This window comes from Brienomyrus brachyistius, chromosome 17 (assembly GCF_023856365.1).
Source record: "Brienomyrus brachyistius isolate T26 chromosome 17, BBRACH_0.4, whole genome shotgun sequence".
In the NCBI taxonomy this organism is placed as follows: domain Eukaryota; kingdom Metazoa; phylum Chordata; class Actinopteri; order Osteoglossiformes; family Mormyridae; genus Brienomyrus; species Brienomyrus brachyistius.
The window spans coordinates 5230484-5246891 of NC_064549.1; the positions used below are offsets into that span (position 1 = coordinate 5230484).

Genomic DNA, 16408 nt, shown 5'->3' on the forward strand with positions numbered 1-16408 from the left:
GCCAGTCAACAATGGGAAGGAATAATGGAGGGAGAGGAAAGCAGGAGTGGATTGATAAACCCACACTATATATTGTGCCACATAAAATATTTTAATAAAACACGTTTTAGTTTACTAAAAAAAAGGCAGAGAGACAACTGCGATGGGTACTGCAAAGCATAAAATATTTACAAATTAATGAATATGAAAAATATTCACAAAAACACTGCACATCTGGAAATTCGTGATTACAAAAACAACTCGAAAGACAACCGTCAAGTGCAAAAAAACTGTCAAGTGCAAATAAGGAAAGTTTTGCTGAACACCTTGCAACTACATAAAGCTACACTGAACAGAGCAGATTCAGATTACACACCTGTAGCATCCAGCTTCACAACCTGAATTCAGACAGAACACCGTGCTTGGCTGTTTGCAACAGAACACTGGTGAGTGATGTAAACCACAAGGCTGCAGCCAACAGATGTACCACTCCACGCATTCATTACTCTTAAAAGAAAAAGCATTTCATGACTGCCGTTAAAACCTCAGTGTATGTGACTAGATACACTAAGAGTTTCAGGTGCTGGTTTCATTCAGAATACCATCGAAAAATCATAAACCATGCATTAATGAGGGATGTTTACTATTGCATGGTAATGCACGTATAAGTTTAAAAAAAAAATTATAGATGAAATGAACCATGCAATAAAAATTAAATCTAGGGCTATGAGCACTGGATTTGCCGTCTGTCTGTATATTGCTGTTTTGGTGCAAATACATCAGTTTATGGTTTGTCAATCAGGGAGCAAATTGATGACAGAGACCCAAGGCTGTCAAAGTCCAGCGTAGCCTTTACATACTATATTATGTGATTGTGGAGGAAGAGCTTCTCCCAGACCAACGGAAGGAGGAATTACTGTGCACTGTCCAGCAGATTTAGCCCATTTCCCACTGGGTTAAATCAGGCAAACTCAGCACATGATTGCACTCTCCCAACACTAATACTGAGCATCTTTAATGTTCATGGGGTTGAGTCTCTCACAGGTAACTCGGGTGTCACAAGCAGTGCCGGCATTCTCAGTTACAGTCCATCTTCTTCTCTGCGATCCTCAGCAGCATCTCAGAGTACTTCTCCAACAGAGCCACAGTGCGGTCGTCCTTGAGCTGTCGACCAGGAGACTCCTCTGCTGATGGGCAGATAGCCTTTGGTAGGGGGCGCTGTCCCTGCACAGAGTCTAGCTCACTCTGAACCGCCACAAAGGCATCAGTCAGGATGGACTTCATTTGTAGTTGCTGCTCTGTGCCATCTTCCATAGAGCAGAGCTAGGGAGAGACAAAGAGGTTACACAAGCTGCCAGGTTCAGCTACAGCTACCAAGCACAGGAAGCACCACGATATCCAGGACAAGTCTTATTACCGTCTTTCGTGGCACAATCTTAGACTATTAACCCCCTGGAACCCAACAGGAACTGAGGCTACTTATATAAAGCTATCTTCCATTCCCCACCACAAACAATACAAACTAAATGTCTAATACTCTGACAGTATTTTGCTTTTTGGGATGGAGAGTTTCACCGCAGCAACCAACTTTGCTCACATTTGGTCTCCTCCAGCATCTCACCTTGCTGTATAAGGAAAGTGCTCTTTTCAATGATTGCTGCAGATCACTCACGATCTCCTTACAAGTCTGTATGCTCACTGGATCAATCATGACATCTGCAGATAAAGACAAGCAGAGCATCAAATACACTTAGATTACAAATGCAAGAACCCTCCAAGTACGAACAGCGTTGCGAAAGGGCGATACCTCTTGACAATGGCGGAACGAATGCCATCTTGTCCCTGAGAGGACCAGGAGACCCAGGGCTGCAGGCCAGCTCTTGTGACACAGATGGGGGCTGCTTCCCTTCAGTGTCCCTCACAGGGGGGACAGCAGGAACCTGATCCACAGGGGCAGTGCCACTCTCAGGCATCATGGAACTCCCCCAGGCAGACAGGCTCCTTCCTCGGGAGATGCCCTGAGACACCAGACTCTGTTCAATGCTGCTGATGTAACTCTTCCCCTCTGCACCCAGGGACCTCATTTCTGTGGGCGTGGTCAGGGTGGGGAGGCGGGTAAGGTCTGCAGAGCGTCTCCGCAGTTTGAGGCTTGTGGTGCGCTCCGGCCCAGCCAGGTCAAGGTGCAGAGCTGCCCTGGCACTGTGGTTGCCTGGCGGCAGCGGGGGCTGGTTGCCAGATGTGCTGATGGGTTTGGCCGTGGGTCCAGTGGGGCGAATTGTCAACGGATGAGGCCGATTCTCCTTACACTCTTGGTGAACATTGAGATCCTGGGGGAAGGAAGCCTTCAGACCAGGCGGGGACTTGGAGGGCTGCTCATCTGTTGGTGTGACATTCAGGTTCTCAGAAGACATCTTTGCACGTGAGCTGGCAGTGGTGCACATGTAGCTCTGGCGACCAGGCCGGACAGCTGGCCGTGTTGGTGCGCAGATCTTGCTGGGCCCAGAGAGGGCCTGTTTTTGGAGACAGGCTTCTGCACTGCTCTGGGCAGAAATCTTAGGGGTGGACTCTTCTAGCTGGATCCTGTTTGACACATCTGTGTTGAGGAACCAGGAAAGAACAAATCAGGGACTCCAAAGATGAGGGGGAACATGTCACAGAAAAAGATTCATAAAATCCTTGACCATGATAGAAGGGACCAATCCAAAGAGGTATCACACACAACCCAGCCAGGTAAATTCCAGTAAGGTGCAGAATTAGCCCACAGTCCAGAACACCCCCACCAGTGACAACACACCACAATGGGTTGTAACAGCACATTTGCTGTTATAATACACACACCTCCCAGAATGCCCTGCCACTGGTAGGTTGCTATGGTCTTGCAACCCTGTAAAGGCCTCTGGTTCCGCCGAGCCAAGACCGAGGAACTTCTCATCAGTGAACGAGACTTGACCACTTTCACTGCAGTGCCCAAAAACGAGTCTCATGTCACAGTGGTAGAATATGTACAAGAAGCTCACTGGTATGTTTACACAAGTTTTAAATAATAATAATTGACACTTTTATTGATCCCCGTAGGGAAATTGTCTTTTACGCCTCCCACAACTTGCTCTTTTTTCATAGAGGAAGTTGTCTGCGAAGGGCTGCCACCCGTAGCGGCGCCCAGGGAGCTGGGGGTTAAGGGCCTTGCTCAAGGACCCACAGGCTGAGGCTGGGTTTGAACCTGCGACCTTCTGATTACAGGCACACAGGCTTAGCCCACTGAGCCACACGCTGCCCCCCGTTTTGGAGAAACGGGACAATGAAACAGAAGGCCAGGGCAGTGTAGACGGTGACTGTGTGTGCAGTGACAGATAATGGTTCTCAATCATCATTAGACTTGAAAGAAAACGTTATTGTCATAGGGAATATTCAATATCCTTTTTATAAGACTGAATCAATGCTCACCCACGTCTCCACCTTCCTCTTGTGGAATGAGAGAATCTGAGGCAGCCTCATCAGAAAAGAACTTTGAAGTCACCTAAGCAGGTAGAACAGAAACATTAGTAAAGACAGACGGCGGATGGAAGGGTCCTCAGAAATCAGACCGAAGTAAACATATCAACAAACATATCACAGTGGACAGGAGACTGACAATCTGACAAACCAGTCTGCAGGAACAGCATCTTAACTGAAAGGACAGCATCCTCCCTGCACAACTCTGACTATTTAACCTCTGTCATGCTACAACATTTACATGCGAGAGTAATGCTTCTACAGGACATCTGCATACCTCAGGGGCACCACTCAGCTTGCCAGAGGGTTCCTCTGTGATCACAGGGACAGACGGGGCAGGTAGCCCCGCAGGCCGAGGCGGGAGGCAAATTCCAAGTTTACTGCAGTAAGAACAGGCAACCGGGTAAACACACAAGAGCACTTCAAATGAATAGATGTATTAATATTCAAAGAGTGAACAGAAATTCGACAGGGACAAGGTACCAACTTTGCACGACCCTGGAAGCGGGACAGGAAACGTGTGGAGATGCTGAGTCGCGGATTCAGGAAGATGCTCTCCGTGGGTGGCTGTAATTTCCTGAGGTCTGTGTCAAACTTCTCTGAAGGAAACAGGGAAGAGCTGTAACACAGTCATGCTGACACATGAAAAGCACCCTTCACACAGCACAGCAAGAGGCAGCTGGATCTTACCATTTACAGCGAGGCTGTCGGCCAGAGTGTCAAAATGGTGCCTCAACAGTACCCCTGGGTCCTCCTCTTCCTCTTCCACCCCAGAGCTGCCTGTGGAGCTCACTTGACTGAGGGAGTCTGTATCTGCCAATAGCATGAAAATGGTGCAGGGGAAACATACATGGCCTGTTTAAACATGCTTTGGAAAGATGATGTTTCTTCTGAAGGCCTTCTCTTTCAAAGTTGAGCCAAGCCTGCCTAACACATACCATCCTGGGGGGGGTCCTGGCTGGAGGCTTGGCTCTCAGCAGAGCCCACGCAGCAGGCACTGTCAGGACTGAGCTCCTCGCCGCCCCAGGCTCCACGGCGACGCTCAGGCATGGCCTCACACTGCTCCCTCACATCAAACTCCCTGGGGATGACAGTGGCCACCAAGACATTGGCTGACTGCTATATACTGCCAGGAAGAAACAGCCTGTAGGCTGCTGTCGCTCGTTTTCATTAAAGTCAGAGTTTATCTACATAGTTCTGCATGGATGTGTTCAGTGTTAGTCTTACCCTTCCCCGCCAGCAGAGAGGGTGGTGCTGTTGGCAGGGTACAGGATGTAGTCCTGCGCCTCCGGTGAACCCAGCCCTGGCGTGAAGAGCTCTTCACTGCCCGATAACGGCAGGAAGGTTGGCCTCTGGTGGTCAGGTAGGAGCTCACTGTCCGGCAGCTATGGTAAACACAGAATGGGCTACAGTTGTAGCTGGCAAGCCAACAAGCAGGGTTCCACCAGTCTTTGCCAAAGCAAGGACAGACAAGAAACCCAAAGAGAGAACCCGAGTCTCTCCAGCCAAACGTTGACTTATGCAATACGGGACCACCATCTACAACCCTCGACCTATTTGGGCAAGTCTCTGTGGTACTGTACCTAATGCTAACTCATACCACAATGGAACTATTCAATACATCTCCCTGTATATTCATGTCCTAAACACAGCAGCTGCCTGTTCTTCATCAGCCTGTCACCAAGCTCTGGTGACACACAATTAGCAGATGGCAGCAGTGACCTGCCAGGACCGACTCCAAAGAGTTTTATGAATTCATACAATAGTCATGCAGCTCAGTCAATACAGCGGTCTGGTACCACATTCCGCTCCTCCTACTACAAAACAAAGAGCACAGAAATTCCTGAAACTGACCTCACTTTCCTCCACTTCGGATTCTTCCTCATCTTCCTGCTCCAGCAGGCTGTCCAGACTTTGCGGGTGAAAGCAGGAATCCTCTTCTGGCCCCTTTTCCACATCTCTCTCAGGCTGTCTGGGACTGGGCGAGAGGGGCAGCTGCAGACTACGACTCTCCAAGACTGAACGAATGGCCTGGGGGTCAGACTGCTCCGCCCAGCGCCCCCGTGGCTGGTAGGGGCCGACTTCCACGGCTCCAACAGGGTCTGTTCCAGAGTTGCCAGCTGCTCCCTAGGAAAAGCGGCATAGACCCTCAGTTGTGTGCACGGAATATGATCCAGACGAAGAACTGCCTGGTTCAGGATAACGTACCAGTCTTCTGGCCCACATGGGCAGTTTGCCATTGGTCTGCAGGAACATGGGATCCAGAGCGTCTGAAGGAACATGTGCGCAGTAAGAACATAGACTAAATTAGCCCAACTGGGGGGGATTCAGTAATAATACATTAAACTTAAACAGCACTTTTCAAAACCCAAAGATGCTCACAATAGACACCAGAAGAAATTAGCTTGTGAGAACAAAAAGGATTTAAGATAAGATTTGAAGAGCCCGGACCAGGTCCATGTCAATCCTTTGCCAGCTCACCCTGCAGGGAGTCCTCCCGGGCAGGCGTCTTGGGGGAGTCCTCATGCTCTTCTTCACTCTTCCCATCTTCCTCCTCCTCCACCACCTGCTCCTCCTCTTCCATTTCTGGCAGCAAGATTCTAGGTACACTGATATAAGTCTCCTTCCTGGAGGGAAGACAACACATGAACAGCGTGACACTAGCATTCACAATAGACAATGACATGCATAATTTGCCCAAATGACAATGTTCACAACGAACCTGATGGGGGGGCACTTGGTGAAGGTGGGCCCATGGAGTCCGGCTTGCAGCCTCAGCTCTGCCAGCTTGTTTCGCATGGCACGAGTCATAAGAGTATCCAGTCTCCAGACAAATATACAGCTAACACAGAGAGGGCAAACTTAAAAATCATTCCTGGTTACCACTGGTGCATGCCAAGATCTAGTGATGGCTAAATGAAGCCTCATGAACCACTTGCTGTATTTTCTGACTTTTCAAGAAAAAAAAAAAAAAAAAGAAAAATCATGCACCCCAAAGTAAGCCAAGAGCACCATCTAGTGGATTTAAAAAAAACAGCAAATGGTTCATCACTACCAAATAACATAAGTCATAAAATACAGCATGCCCAAATGAGGCAGTAGGGCTAGAATGACAACAGCGAAAGAACAGCAGCAGCAGCTTTTACCTGTCCCCAGACACAGTGATGAGGTGCCGGCAATCCGGGGTAAATTTCAGTTCCGTCACAATTTCTGTTTAAGATGGGGAGAGGGGGGTAATCAGTAGCTGCCACTTAGCAAGAGCTTGTGAAGGTTAAGTGAGGGTAGACAGCACATACCAGAGTGCCCAAACAGGGTAGCCACGCATTCGCCCGTTTCATAATCAAATATGCAGATGTTTTTATCGGAGCAGCTGGTGGCCAGGAACAAACCAGATGGATCCATTTGGACCTGCGAACAAGGAACCGAAGGTCCAAACCACACACGCAGAAGCTGGCAGAAACCAAAACACAAGTCAAGATACCCTGAGAAACCTTTTCTTACCTTAAGGAGCGTGCCGTCGTCACTTAAGGATCCCTTAAAGCACTTCTTCAGCTTGCCACTTTTAACATCATACACCCTGGGAAACAGAGTGAGAACCCAAATGTCACCTTAATTTCAGTTAGGAAATTGTACAACTTTCCACCCAAAAGTCTTATCACATAATTCACCACCACCAACAGGAGAGAGAAGAAAATGTTAAGAACTAAATTTTCCCCTAAACGGGATGATCTTGAAAGCTGAAATTAGGCATCAAATAATAGATCGGATGTGGCCCCATCACAATACCTGATGTTACGGTCCTGACAGGCAATGGCTGCATGACTACGTGTGGCATCCAGGTCCATATCGTACAGTGTGGCCTTCTCCACCACATGGTGGGAGCGGGAAAATGTTAGGCCTTCCGTGGACTGTTGAGAAATGTATTTCTGGTCATTTGATTACTTTGCAACCTGATAGAGAAGCGACTTTTGCAGGGAAGGAGGGTTACCTTCTCCGCTGTGCGGAAGTAGACGCTCTTATCAGCCCCACAGCTCACCATGTGCACATTTGAAGCCTCACCTGCAGATTACATCATCCCCCACATCCCCATCACAGGTGTCACATGGCTGCAAGCTAAGATTGTGCCAATCAATGCTGAAACACTGATTCAGTATAAAAATAAAGAATCGATTCTGTAAATGAAACATGAAGAATTGGCAATTGGGTACCTGATCGATCTACCTTCCCCCACACCTCCAACTGTCCAGCAATTTATCATTAGCACCCCCCAGCATAACAAATTTTACCATCAAAGTTACACTGGCAACCTTTGTAGTGGACTGAATTGGACCAAAATTAAAATCAGTATTACCACCCCTCCCTACTGCAAGCACAGTAGCATGCTGCATTGAATTCCATCTGGGGGGATGGGGTGCATATACAGCTCACACCTGTGAACTTGATGGCGGTGATGGACGCTGAGTGGTCATACACAGTTTGCTCCAGGCTGTAGCCCTTCTCCATGTTGAACACGTGGATGAGACGGTCTCGGCTTGCTGATGCCAGCAGGCGCAGGCCTGCACAGATACGGGTCGCTCAGCATCAGTTATACCCACTTCCCACAAGCATGGGGGTATACCCAACCGAGCTGCACTTACCGGTCTCAGTCGGTGAGAACTCCAGGCATAGAACCTCTGAGTCATGGGCTTCAATCTTCAACAGCTCATCCAGAGACTGCAGTCCAAAAATACTGCAGAAGAGAGGCCATCATATTCTCTACATGACTTCCTACATTAGTTTACATTTATGTTTAAGCATGTAACAGACTCTACATGTCCAAAGAAACACACAAGTTAGGATCACACATTGCCCTTGAAGCAACTCGGCTTAAGGATCCAGCAGTGAAATCACTGTCAGCCACAGGATTAGAACCCAAGCAGTGTTTATAGCAATATATACTGTCATTTTATTTGGGTGTATGTAACTTCTCAATTAGATATTCCTCATGAACTTATATGCTATCCAAAGCAGAAACAACGGCTCACCGCAGGTTGCCATGGCGATCTCCAGCTGCCATGTGCTGCCCATCAGGACTGATCCTCAGGACACGGATACCAGACTTTGCCTCAGAGCCTCCACCCTCTCCCCGCTCGGATTCTTGCTGCAGATGTTGCATGTCCTTCCCCAGGTACACAATCTTCATAAGGTCCTGCCACATAAAGGCACACGCGTGCTGTCTGAAGGATGGTGGGCTACACAGAGTCACCCGTGCAGACACGAGCAGTGAGAGTGAAGTGGCAACACGTCTCCTCTTACATTGCTATAGAGGTTCCGACCATAGGTGGAGTCTGGACCTACGTTCTGCTGGGCGTCAACGTTCCACAGCCGGATGGTAGTGTCAGAGGAACAGGTGAGGAAGGAACCAGGGCTCAGCCAGGATGGAGCCTGCTCCACCACACAAGGGTAGGTCTGAAAGATTAAATATACATATACAGACACCAAACATTACCAGTTTCTGCAAGGACTATCTGCAAATTTCAACATTAACAATGATAACTTGAAAAACAAACGTTTTCTGTCACAATGGTCTTTTTCAAACCATCACACTTGATACTTTATTTCAATGGGGGGGGGGGGTTATACACACCTCCACACTCCAAACACAGCCACTGTGATAAAGTGCTGAATAGACCTTCCCCACATTCCTGACATCATGGACATCCCACACGTAAACACTGTGGTCGTTGTATACGCAGGTCAGGTAGCTTGTCACCGGGTCAAAGGTCAGAGCCAGGGTATCTGGGTACTCTGCATCCGGACTGCTGGAAAATAAGTGTCTAAGAGGGGAAAAAAAAAAAGATAGCATTTTACATGATATGACATGAGTGCAGATTATGTTGCACAGTTAAACTAGCTTTACATTGAGGTAAAGATTTGAGACAGACATAACCGATTTCAGACATTCAGCAAATAATTACTTGTGACCCAAAAAAAGGTAATTTGGGAACCACCCAAAAAGTGCCATAACAAAGAATGTGAATTTATCAACATCGCCAAAGCAATGGTCTAAGGTGACAGAAATATACAGAAATAACTGTTAAGACAAAATTCTATTAGAGCTAGAGAGACATGTTGAGTGTCTTTTTCTGCATCTACTGGGGTGACCTTAGGAATCCAAAAGGCCTCAAGAGAAGCAAAAAAAAAATCTAAATTCAGACATTGAGAAAGCGAAGTACAGCCGTCACACTGCTCTGTGTTTGGCCGCCTGTGCGCCTCGTTCTTCCAATGATGCCGTCACAGCACGCACCCCGAGTGCACTCCCTTCGTGATGTCCACCCCAAGGCAGTGAGGGCGCGGGAGCGTCGTGATGTACTGCAGGTTCTGTGGTTTGAAGACGCGGACGGTTCCATCCGCGCAGCCGCAGAATACGTAGTGCTCGCTTACGTACAGACATCGAGCTGAGGAGGTCTAGCGGCAGAGAAAGATCAGTACCAAACCTTAGACATTTTGCATGCAAAGCAGAAATCGTGGAATTATCAAATGCAGAAAAAGATAAATGAATCAAGGTTAAATGCAACCTAAAGACTGAGACGGAGCGTCTGACCTTCAGGTCGACCCAAGCGTCCAGGAGCCTCCTGCTGTTGAACTGGCACAAAAGGCCAGTGTTTGTGATGCAGTACGTGCTGCCAGCCATGTCACCCCATCCACATGCCAAACCACAGAACATGCTATTCCTCTGTTCCCCAAGTAAACCTGACCGACCAATCAGAGGCACTGTGCTATTCACCTGGAACAAGAGAATAGGATTCATTTAGCTCAGCGCGGCAGCTTCTCACGTGACCATCTCCACACACTGTCCAACCCTCTCATCTGCTCACCCGCCTCTCCTTGGAGGCATCCAGATACCAGAACTTGACGTGTCTGTTCCCCGCAGTGACGAAGTAGCTGTTATCCTCAGAGAATGACACGGAAACAACTCTGCTGGACACTTTATTTGAAGCGATAACGGTCCCCTTCTGTTTCGGAAATGGGAGACAAAAAAATAACCAAATAAATAAATAAAAATAAATAAATAAAAAACTGAATGAAGCAGAAGGAAATTACATTTAGGTTCATCACTTTCTATGGCTGGGGAACATGGACAAAAGTCATATCCAGATATTTATAGACAGAACAGCAATACACAGTATATGCATCGGTATTTTCTATGACATGGGTTAAGGGGAAACTTCCTGCGAGATGTCAAACATGAACACAGAGTGTGGTCAAAATCAAATGCAAATACAGAGCATCTTTCGCTGTATGCAAATATACAACTAATTAAGAAAATATTTTCCCCCCCCCAACCAGAAATCTCACAATCAAGACAAAAATAAATGAGGCCTGTATCAGTGTGGATAATTTAACGTAGCCATGATGTACATAAAAGCATTTCATTCCACCACGCTTTTTCTCCCCTCAGGTTATGGCATCGCTCTCAGAACGTGAATGTTAAGGGAAAAAAACACAACCAAATATAAAATAAATCTGGAAAATAGCTCTAAACACAGAAGCCTGACAACTGAATGCAATACTAACTGGTAAAAGCAAAATTGTTAGGCATTAGCCATTAATAAAAAATGTAAAAAAAATAAAAATTACAATACTTCTATCCTCTGAGCCATCTGGCAATAAAATGAAATGAACCAAGTAATGTTCACTCATCATTCCCCTCTACCAACCCAATGTTCTGATTTTCTGAAATCTAAGATTTTGTGCAACATCACGAGTAAAGCTTCTACACCGTTTATAACCAGGAAGGAATACTATAGGTCCCCACAAGATCTTTGCTCATACCTTTCCCCGAAAACACCACATGCACTAATGCAAAGAAATAACGCATTTTAACTTTAAAATTAATGCTAGGTTGTTAACTTTGTCAGTCTTATACTTTTATCGTGTGTTAAAATTATCTAAACAGTATTATTATCTCATACTGCATCTTGTGTCTTGACCCACCCCCCCACCCGATCACTTTCACTACCTGCGTCGTCCGATGAAAACAGGCAGCAGAGATGAAGTGGGAGATATGGCCAAAATTTCATGTGTCAAATTTTTTTTAGAATCATGATCCGAGATACTGTACATGTGAAAGAACACGACTCATTATAGCTAAAGTGCTTTTTAAGACAATACTAAAGCTTCAAAAGGATACAAGTACAGGCAACAGTGACAACGAGTTTCTTGTGTCTTTTGAACAAACAAGTGAAAAGAGAATGAACACACTGGATACATCCAATTCTAAAAAGTATCAAGATCTTAAATTTCATCACGATCATTTCAGACGGTACAGGATAAGCGAAGTTAATACGGACAACATAGCAGCGACATCATCGACTATCGGTTAACTGCATGAATGGAGAAAACGGGCTTACTGTTTTTATTGGATATTGATTGTATACAGGTCTACAAATCATGCAAAAATTAAAATATTAATAAAAAGCCACAGTTAATACAATCTAAGACGTATATCACAAAGCCTTTAAAAATTAAGGGAAACCCAACAAAAATAAGCGACCAGGAAAGCTCCAGCAGCTTAACATGCCTCGTTATACATAAGACATGCTTGCAGGGATGTACAGATCAGTACTGAAGTTTACGATTTATTCGTCACATACACAATTATGCCAAGTACAACATGCAGTGAAATGTATGGTTGCCTAGCTGCAGACTATGGAGAAGGATACCCTTGGATAAGTTTGACAGTCAAGACAGAGACAAGACATCATGCATTACAGACATTATTCAAAATATATATGCATGCAAAATTGGCGGTAAGTAAATGGAGTTCAAAAATAAAGTATTTATGAGTATTTACATATATGCATGTGTGAGTAAAATAGGCTGTTGTGTATTTTTAATCTGAATGTTCTCATTTTGTATAACATTAAAATAAAAAATGAAATTAAAATATTTTATCATAAAGAGCAGAACACGACTGAAATCAGTGGTATAACCCATCACAAACAGACTACTGTTAATTAAATATCCATCCATCCATTTTCCAAACCGCTTATCCTATTGGGTCGCGGGGGGTCCGGAGCCTATCCCGGAATCAATGGGCACGAGGCAGGGAACAACCCAGGATGGGGGGCCAGCCCATCGCAGGGCACACTCACACACCATTCACTCACACATGCACACCTACGGGCAATTCAGCAACTCCAATTAGCCTCAGCATGTTTTTGGACTGTGGGGGGAAACCGGAGTACCCGGAGGAAACCCCACGACGACACGGGGAGAACATGCAAACTCCGCACACATGTGACCCAGGCGGAGACTCGAACCCGGGTCCCAGAGGTGTGAGGCGACAGTGCTAACCACTGCACCACCATGCCGCCCCTTAATTAAATATTTTCTTCCCATTTAAAAAAAAAAAAAAAAAACTGATCACGTGTAAAACCTGCCATATTACTGTTAGCTTTGTAATGCATTTGAAAGCTGACATTGAGCTCTAACCGAATTAAAAACATGATCCAGACGATACAAACTTGCTGGACTCGGGAGCAAGATTAATGTCATTTGATTTTATCATGCAAAAAATGGGACTCCGCTAATCAGTTAGCTAAAGGCCACTTCACACAAAGTTCTATACATTTTTTTAGTTCAAGACGTAGTTTAGATCCACTGGGATAACTGACAAAGAAGTGAGATATACAGGCAGCACTGAGACGTTATATAGGCTGAAACTACTTTATTTGTCATTGGCCTGTTTATGTTGTGATACTGTTGCAGCCTCCGAACATGTGTGATAATTGCCTGTTTTGTCATCATAAGGATAATATTAAGTAGTGCACTTTTAACTGGGCATTCACAGGAAGCTGTTTAGCAGCACTTGCACCTAGCCAACTCTTCAACAGCACAGACATTTGTGCTGTTCTAATAGCCTCCCTTGTACGTCACTTTAAACAAAAGAGCTTATTGCGGATACAATTGCAATCGGTCACGATAAATTATCGTCATATCACACAGCCCTACAACATGCCGAACATGACAATAAACCAGTGAGAGACATGCCATAACTCACCTTCCACTCCCAAACGCTGACTGTCATGTCATGCTGATATCCCACCGATACAATGTAGCTCCCATTGGTCGAGAAGGCCACGCAGGCAACCCCATACTTATGGCACTGTTCTTCAGCTACCTGGATTCTGTCAGCCACATCCCATACTCGTACACATGGCATGTGACCACTCTGAACACGCAGAGAGAGAAACGTCAGCCACATCCCATACTCACACACATGGCATGTGACCGCTTTGAACACAAAGAGAAACATTTTGTGCGATTTAGCCCTGACATTTTGATTTTGGAAGGAAAGAAAACATACAAACATGCGTAAATATTATGCAGATGAGTGCTTCAAGAAGACTAAAGCAAAACCACAAACATTAAGGAAGTTAAAACTTTGTGTGCGAGTGAAAAGTCTGATGCAGCGTTACCATACTGACTACAGCTAAAACCACAGAGCAAAGAATTGCTTCTGAACAGGAAAATGTAGCCCGATTCATCCGCAGCTCTGGTTACACAGAGATGTACTCATACCAAATTCTCAGGGAAAACACAGCAACCAAACTCTGCAGCATGACCACTTTCCACACACACACAAACAAACACACACACACACACACACACACACACACACACACACACACACACACACACACACACACACACACACACACACACACGGTGGCTCACCAAATGGCTCAACTGTGTTGCACTACAAGCCACGGTAGCACAGCGAACCATATTTCGCTTTTGCGTTTCCTAGTGCTTACCTCACCAGTGACCAAGTATTTTCCATCCTGAGAGAATGCCAAAGCGGTGAAGGTTTTTCTGGGAAACACAAACACAGGACAGGCTTAATGAGAGTGCCACTCTCATAGAGAAGAGAGGGGCGCACTCATCCCCCTACCAGTGATTCCATAAAATTATAAATAAGTGCCTGCCTAGTGCTTTGTCAACAACAAAATGCAGATATATTTTCAAAGACCAAGCTCAATTAGGTCTTCTGCATACATAATTGATAGATTTATTTTTAATTACAAACAAAAAACAAACGTTTTACAGCATTACCAGACCATGAGGACAATACTAAAGGCACAATTGTAAAGGTCCCCCAGATATGTGAGTGCAGGCAAGCTCTCTAACCTGGAAGTGTTCAATATGTGGCTCTGTTTGTTTTTCCTTGGGTGCAGGATGACCACAACACACCTGAGAGGATATGAACAAAATCAAATAAAAAATCTCTGCATGTGACAACCTGTTCAAAAGTCAGCAACATTATGCAAAAATTATAAACATGAGTCACTGCTTTACCTCATCTTGTAAACTTGCACACTCGCACACTCACTTCATTTGCTTTCATTAATCCAGTGAAACGTCCCAATGCATATCCATGATAAATGAAAGATTTTTTTAAGCATAAATATTTTACCCAGCTGGATAAGCCACCAATCCACTGTTTGGGTCACAGGCCAAGCCACTACTGCTAGATGTGGTGATGCCCAGGACCTTCTCCAGAAACACCTAGACAGGTAAGGATAAAGCAAAACACTGGTGCTAGTGAATAGAAATATACATAAAACGTGATTATCAATCCAGGCAGATCAGCATAGGCGTTAACTTCAAAGACTTTTCCAGCCGCCTGCACCAGTCTCATTTACAGCCAGTGAGTGTCAGTAATCCGGGGCCGTTCGCTGTTGCCAAAACAGTCCTTCTGGGACTTTTCGTGAGTTTTCTGCTCACTATTTCGTGCAAGCGGACGAGCGTGGGAGGGCCCCATTTGGACATGAAACATAGCCAAATGCCGAGCATCCTAACCCCGGCAATGACAGGACCTCCGGTCAACCACTTTTGAAAGTGTGCCCGAGAACATCTCCGAAAGGGAAACCTATTTGCAGTTCTAAATTTAACCTCGGACACGCTACAACTAAAGACAAAGACATGCAGTCAGACCCACGCCCGATCAGCATGAGCTCACCCGGTTGTGGATATTCCGTTTCTGCTGGCTCTGTCGCCCTTTTTTCCGAAGGCTCGTCACTTTTTTCACCCGAGAACTGAAGGAAACTGCATTTAAACCTCCCCCGAAAAGGGGTACCTCCGCCATAGCGATTGTGGTGTCAACCAAGAAATAAAAACTTCAAAAAAAAACAATAAAAAATAAAGTTCACATCCACGGTCCGTCTTTGTAGCTAATGCTATCCTGTTAGCTTACCAGTCTAACGAAAAAGCCAGCTGATAACTATATATGTAGCTAACTTCGTTTAACTACGCCCGGCAACCAGGAACTCGCACCAAAGTTACTTAAGGTCATTCGTTTTTATTCTACATATTTGTGCATGTTATGCATAAGCTTATTATTAGTATTGTTGCTGTTATAACGCAGCTCGAGTTTCGCATGAGAGAACAAATCACTCACTTAAGTAACGTACGCGAAGCATAGTATAACAAGCGCGATTTATGAACTACACGCGCATGCGCAAGAGCAGGCCCTCGTCGTAGCCATTGGAAACGGCGAAACACTTTTCAAAACTCAAGCCACGAGCTGATTCGCGTGGACCTCTAAAAAAATAGAAAGCAGGCGAAGCCCCGCCTTCATAGAACGACAGGATTGGTTCTTCGTTCTTGAGTGGCACGCCGGTCAAAATAAAGAACCCTTTTTCAGTTCCGGCTTGAGGGTCTTTAACTCATCGTGTAATGTGTAAACCGCATTTGCTTCGGTTTGTGCATGGTTATGTGCAATGCGATTAAGAGCAATAGGAAAAATACTGCCAATAGCTTATTTGGTGCCTGGACGAAAATACTGATAATGGACTGGGAAAAAATTTCTGGTAATTTACTATCCACTGATAGCAAACTTTCACTCCTTATGAGAAATTTCCTAGAAAACTTAAGTGCTGTACATAAAAAG

At 45.5% G+C, this 16408-nt stretch overlaps 1 protein-coding gene across 4 annotated transcripts; it reads right to left on the reverse strand.

The window, feature by feature from the left end:
- Window positions 1-70: 70 nt before the first annotated feature.
- wdr62 (WD repeat domain 62) lies at window positions 71-16149 on the reverse strand. 4 transcript variants are annotated; one of them, XM_048981802.1, is made up of 33 exons: window positions 15917-16149; window positions 15479-15635; window positions 14933-15024; window positions 14647-14709; window positions 14274-14331; window positions 13517-13687; window positions 10329-10466; window positions 10055-10237; window positions 9758-9918; window positions 9098-9287; window positions 8767-8919; window positions 8496-8659; window positions 8109-8200; window positions 7902-8027; window positions 7460-7530; window positions 7258-7379; window positions 6973-7048; window positions 6768-6879; window positions 6618-6681; window positions 6194-6313; window positions 5953-6098; window positions 5680-5741; window positions 5326-5598; window positions 4699-4856; window positions 4410-4552; window positions 4162-4284; window positions 3959-4070; window positions 3749-3851; window positions 3424-3496; window positions 2818-2937; window positions 1787-2572; window positions 1601-1695; window positions 71-1302 (listed from the first exon to the last, which is right to left on the reverse strand). In XM_048981802.1, the coding sequence occupies exons 2-33, from the start codon at window positions 15602-15604 to the stop codon at window positions 1057-1059; spliced, it is 4722 nt and encodes a 1573-aa protein (XP_048837759.1). In that variant the 5' UTR covers window positions 15605-15635; window positions 15917-16149; the 3' UTR covers window positions 71-1056. The 4 variants fall into 4 exon arrangements, with proteins under 4 accessions (XP_048837759.1, XP_048837758.1, XP_048837760.1 ...); XM_048981801.1 differs by having other exon boundaries at window positions 15713-15980; XM_048981803.1 differs by having other exon boundaries at window positions 8809-8919; window positions 15479-15981.
- Window positions 16150-16408: the final 259 nt, after the last annotated feature.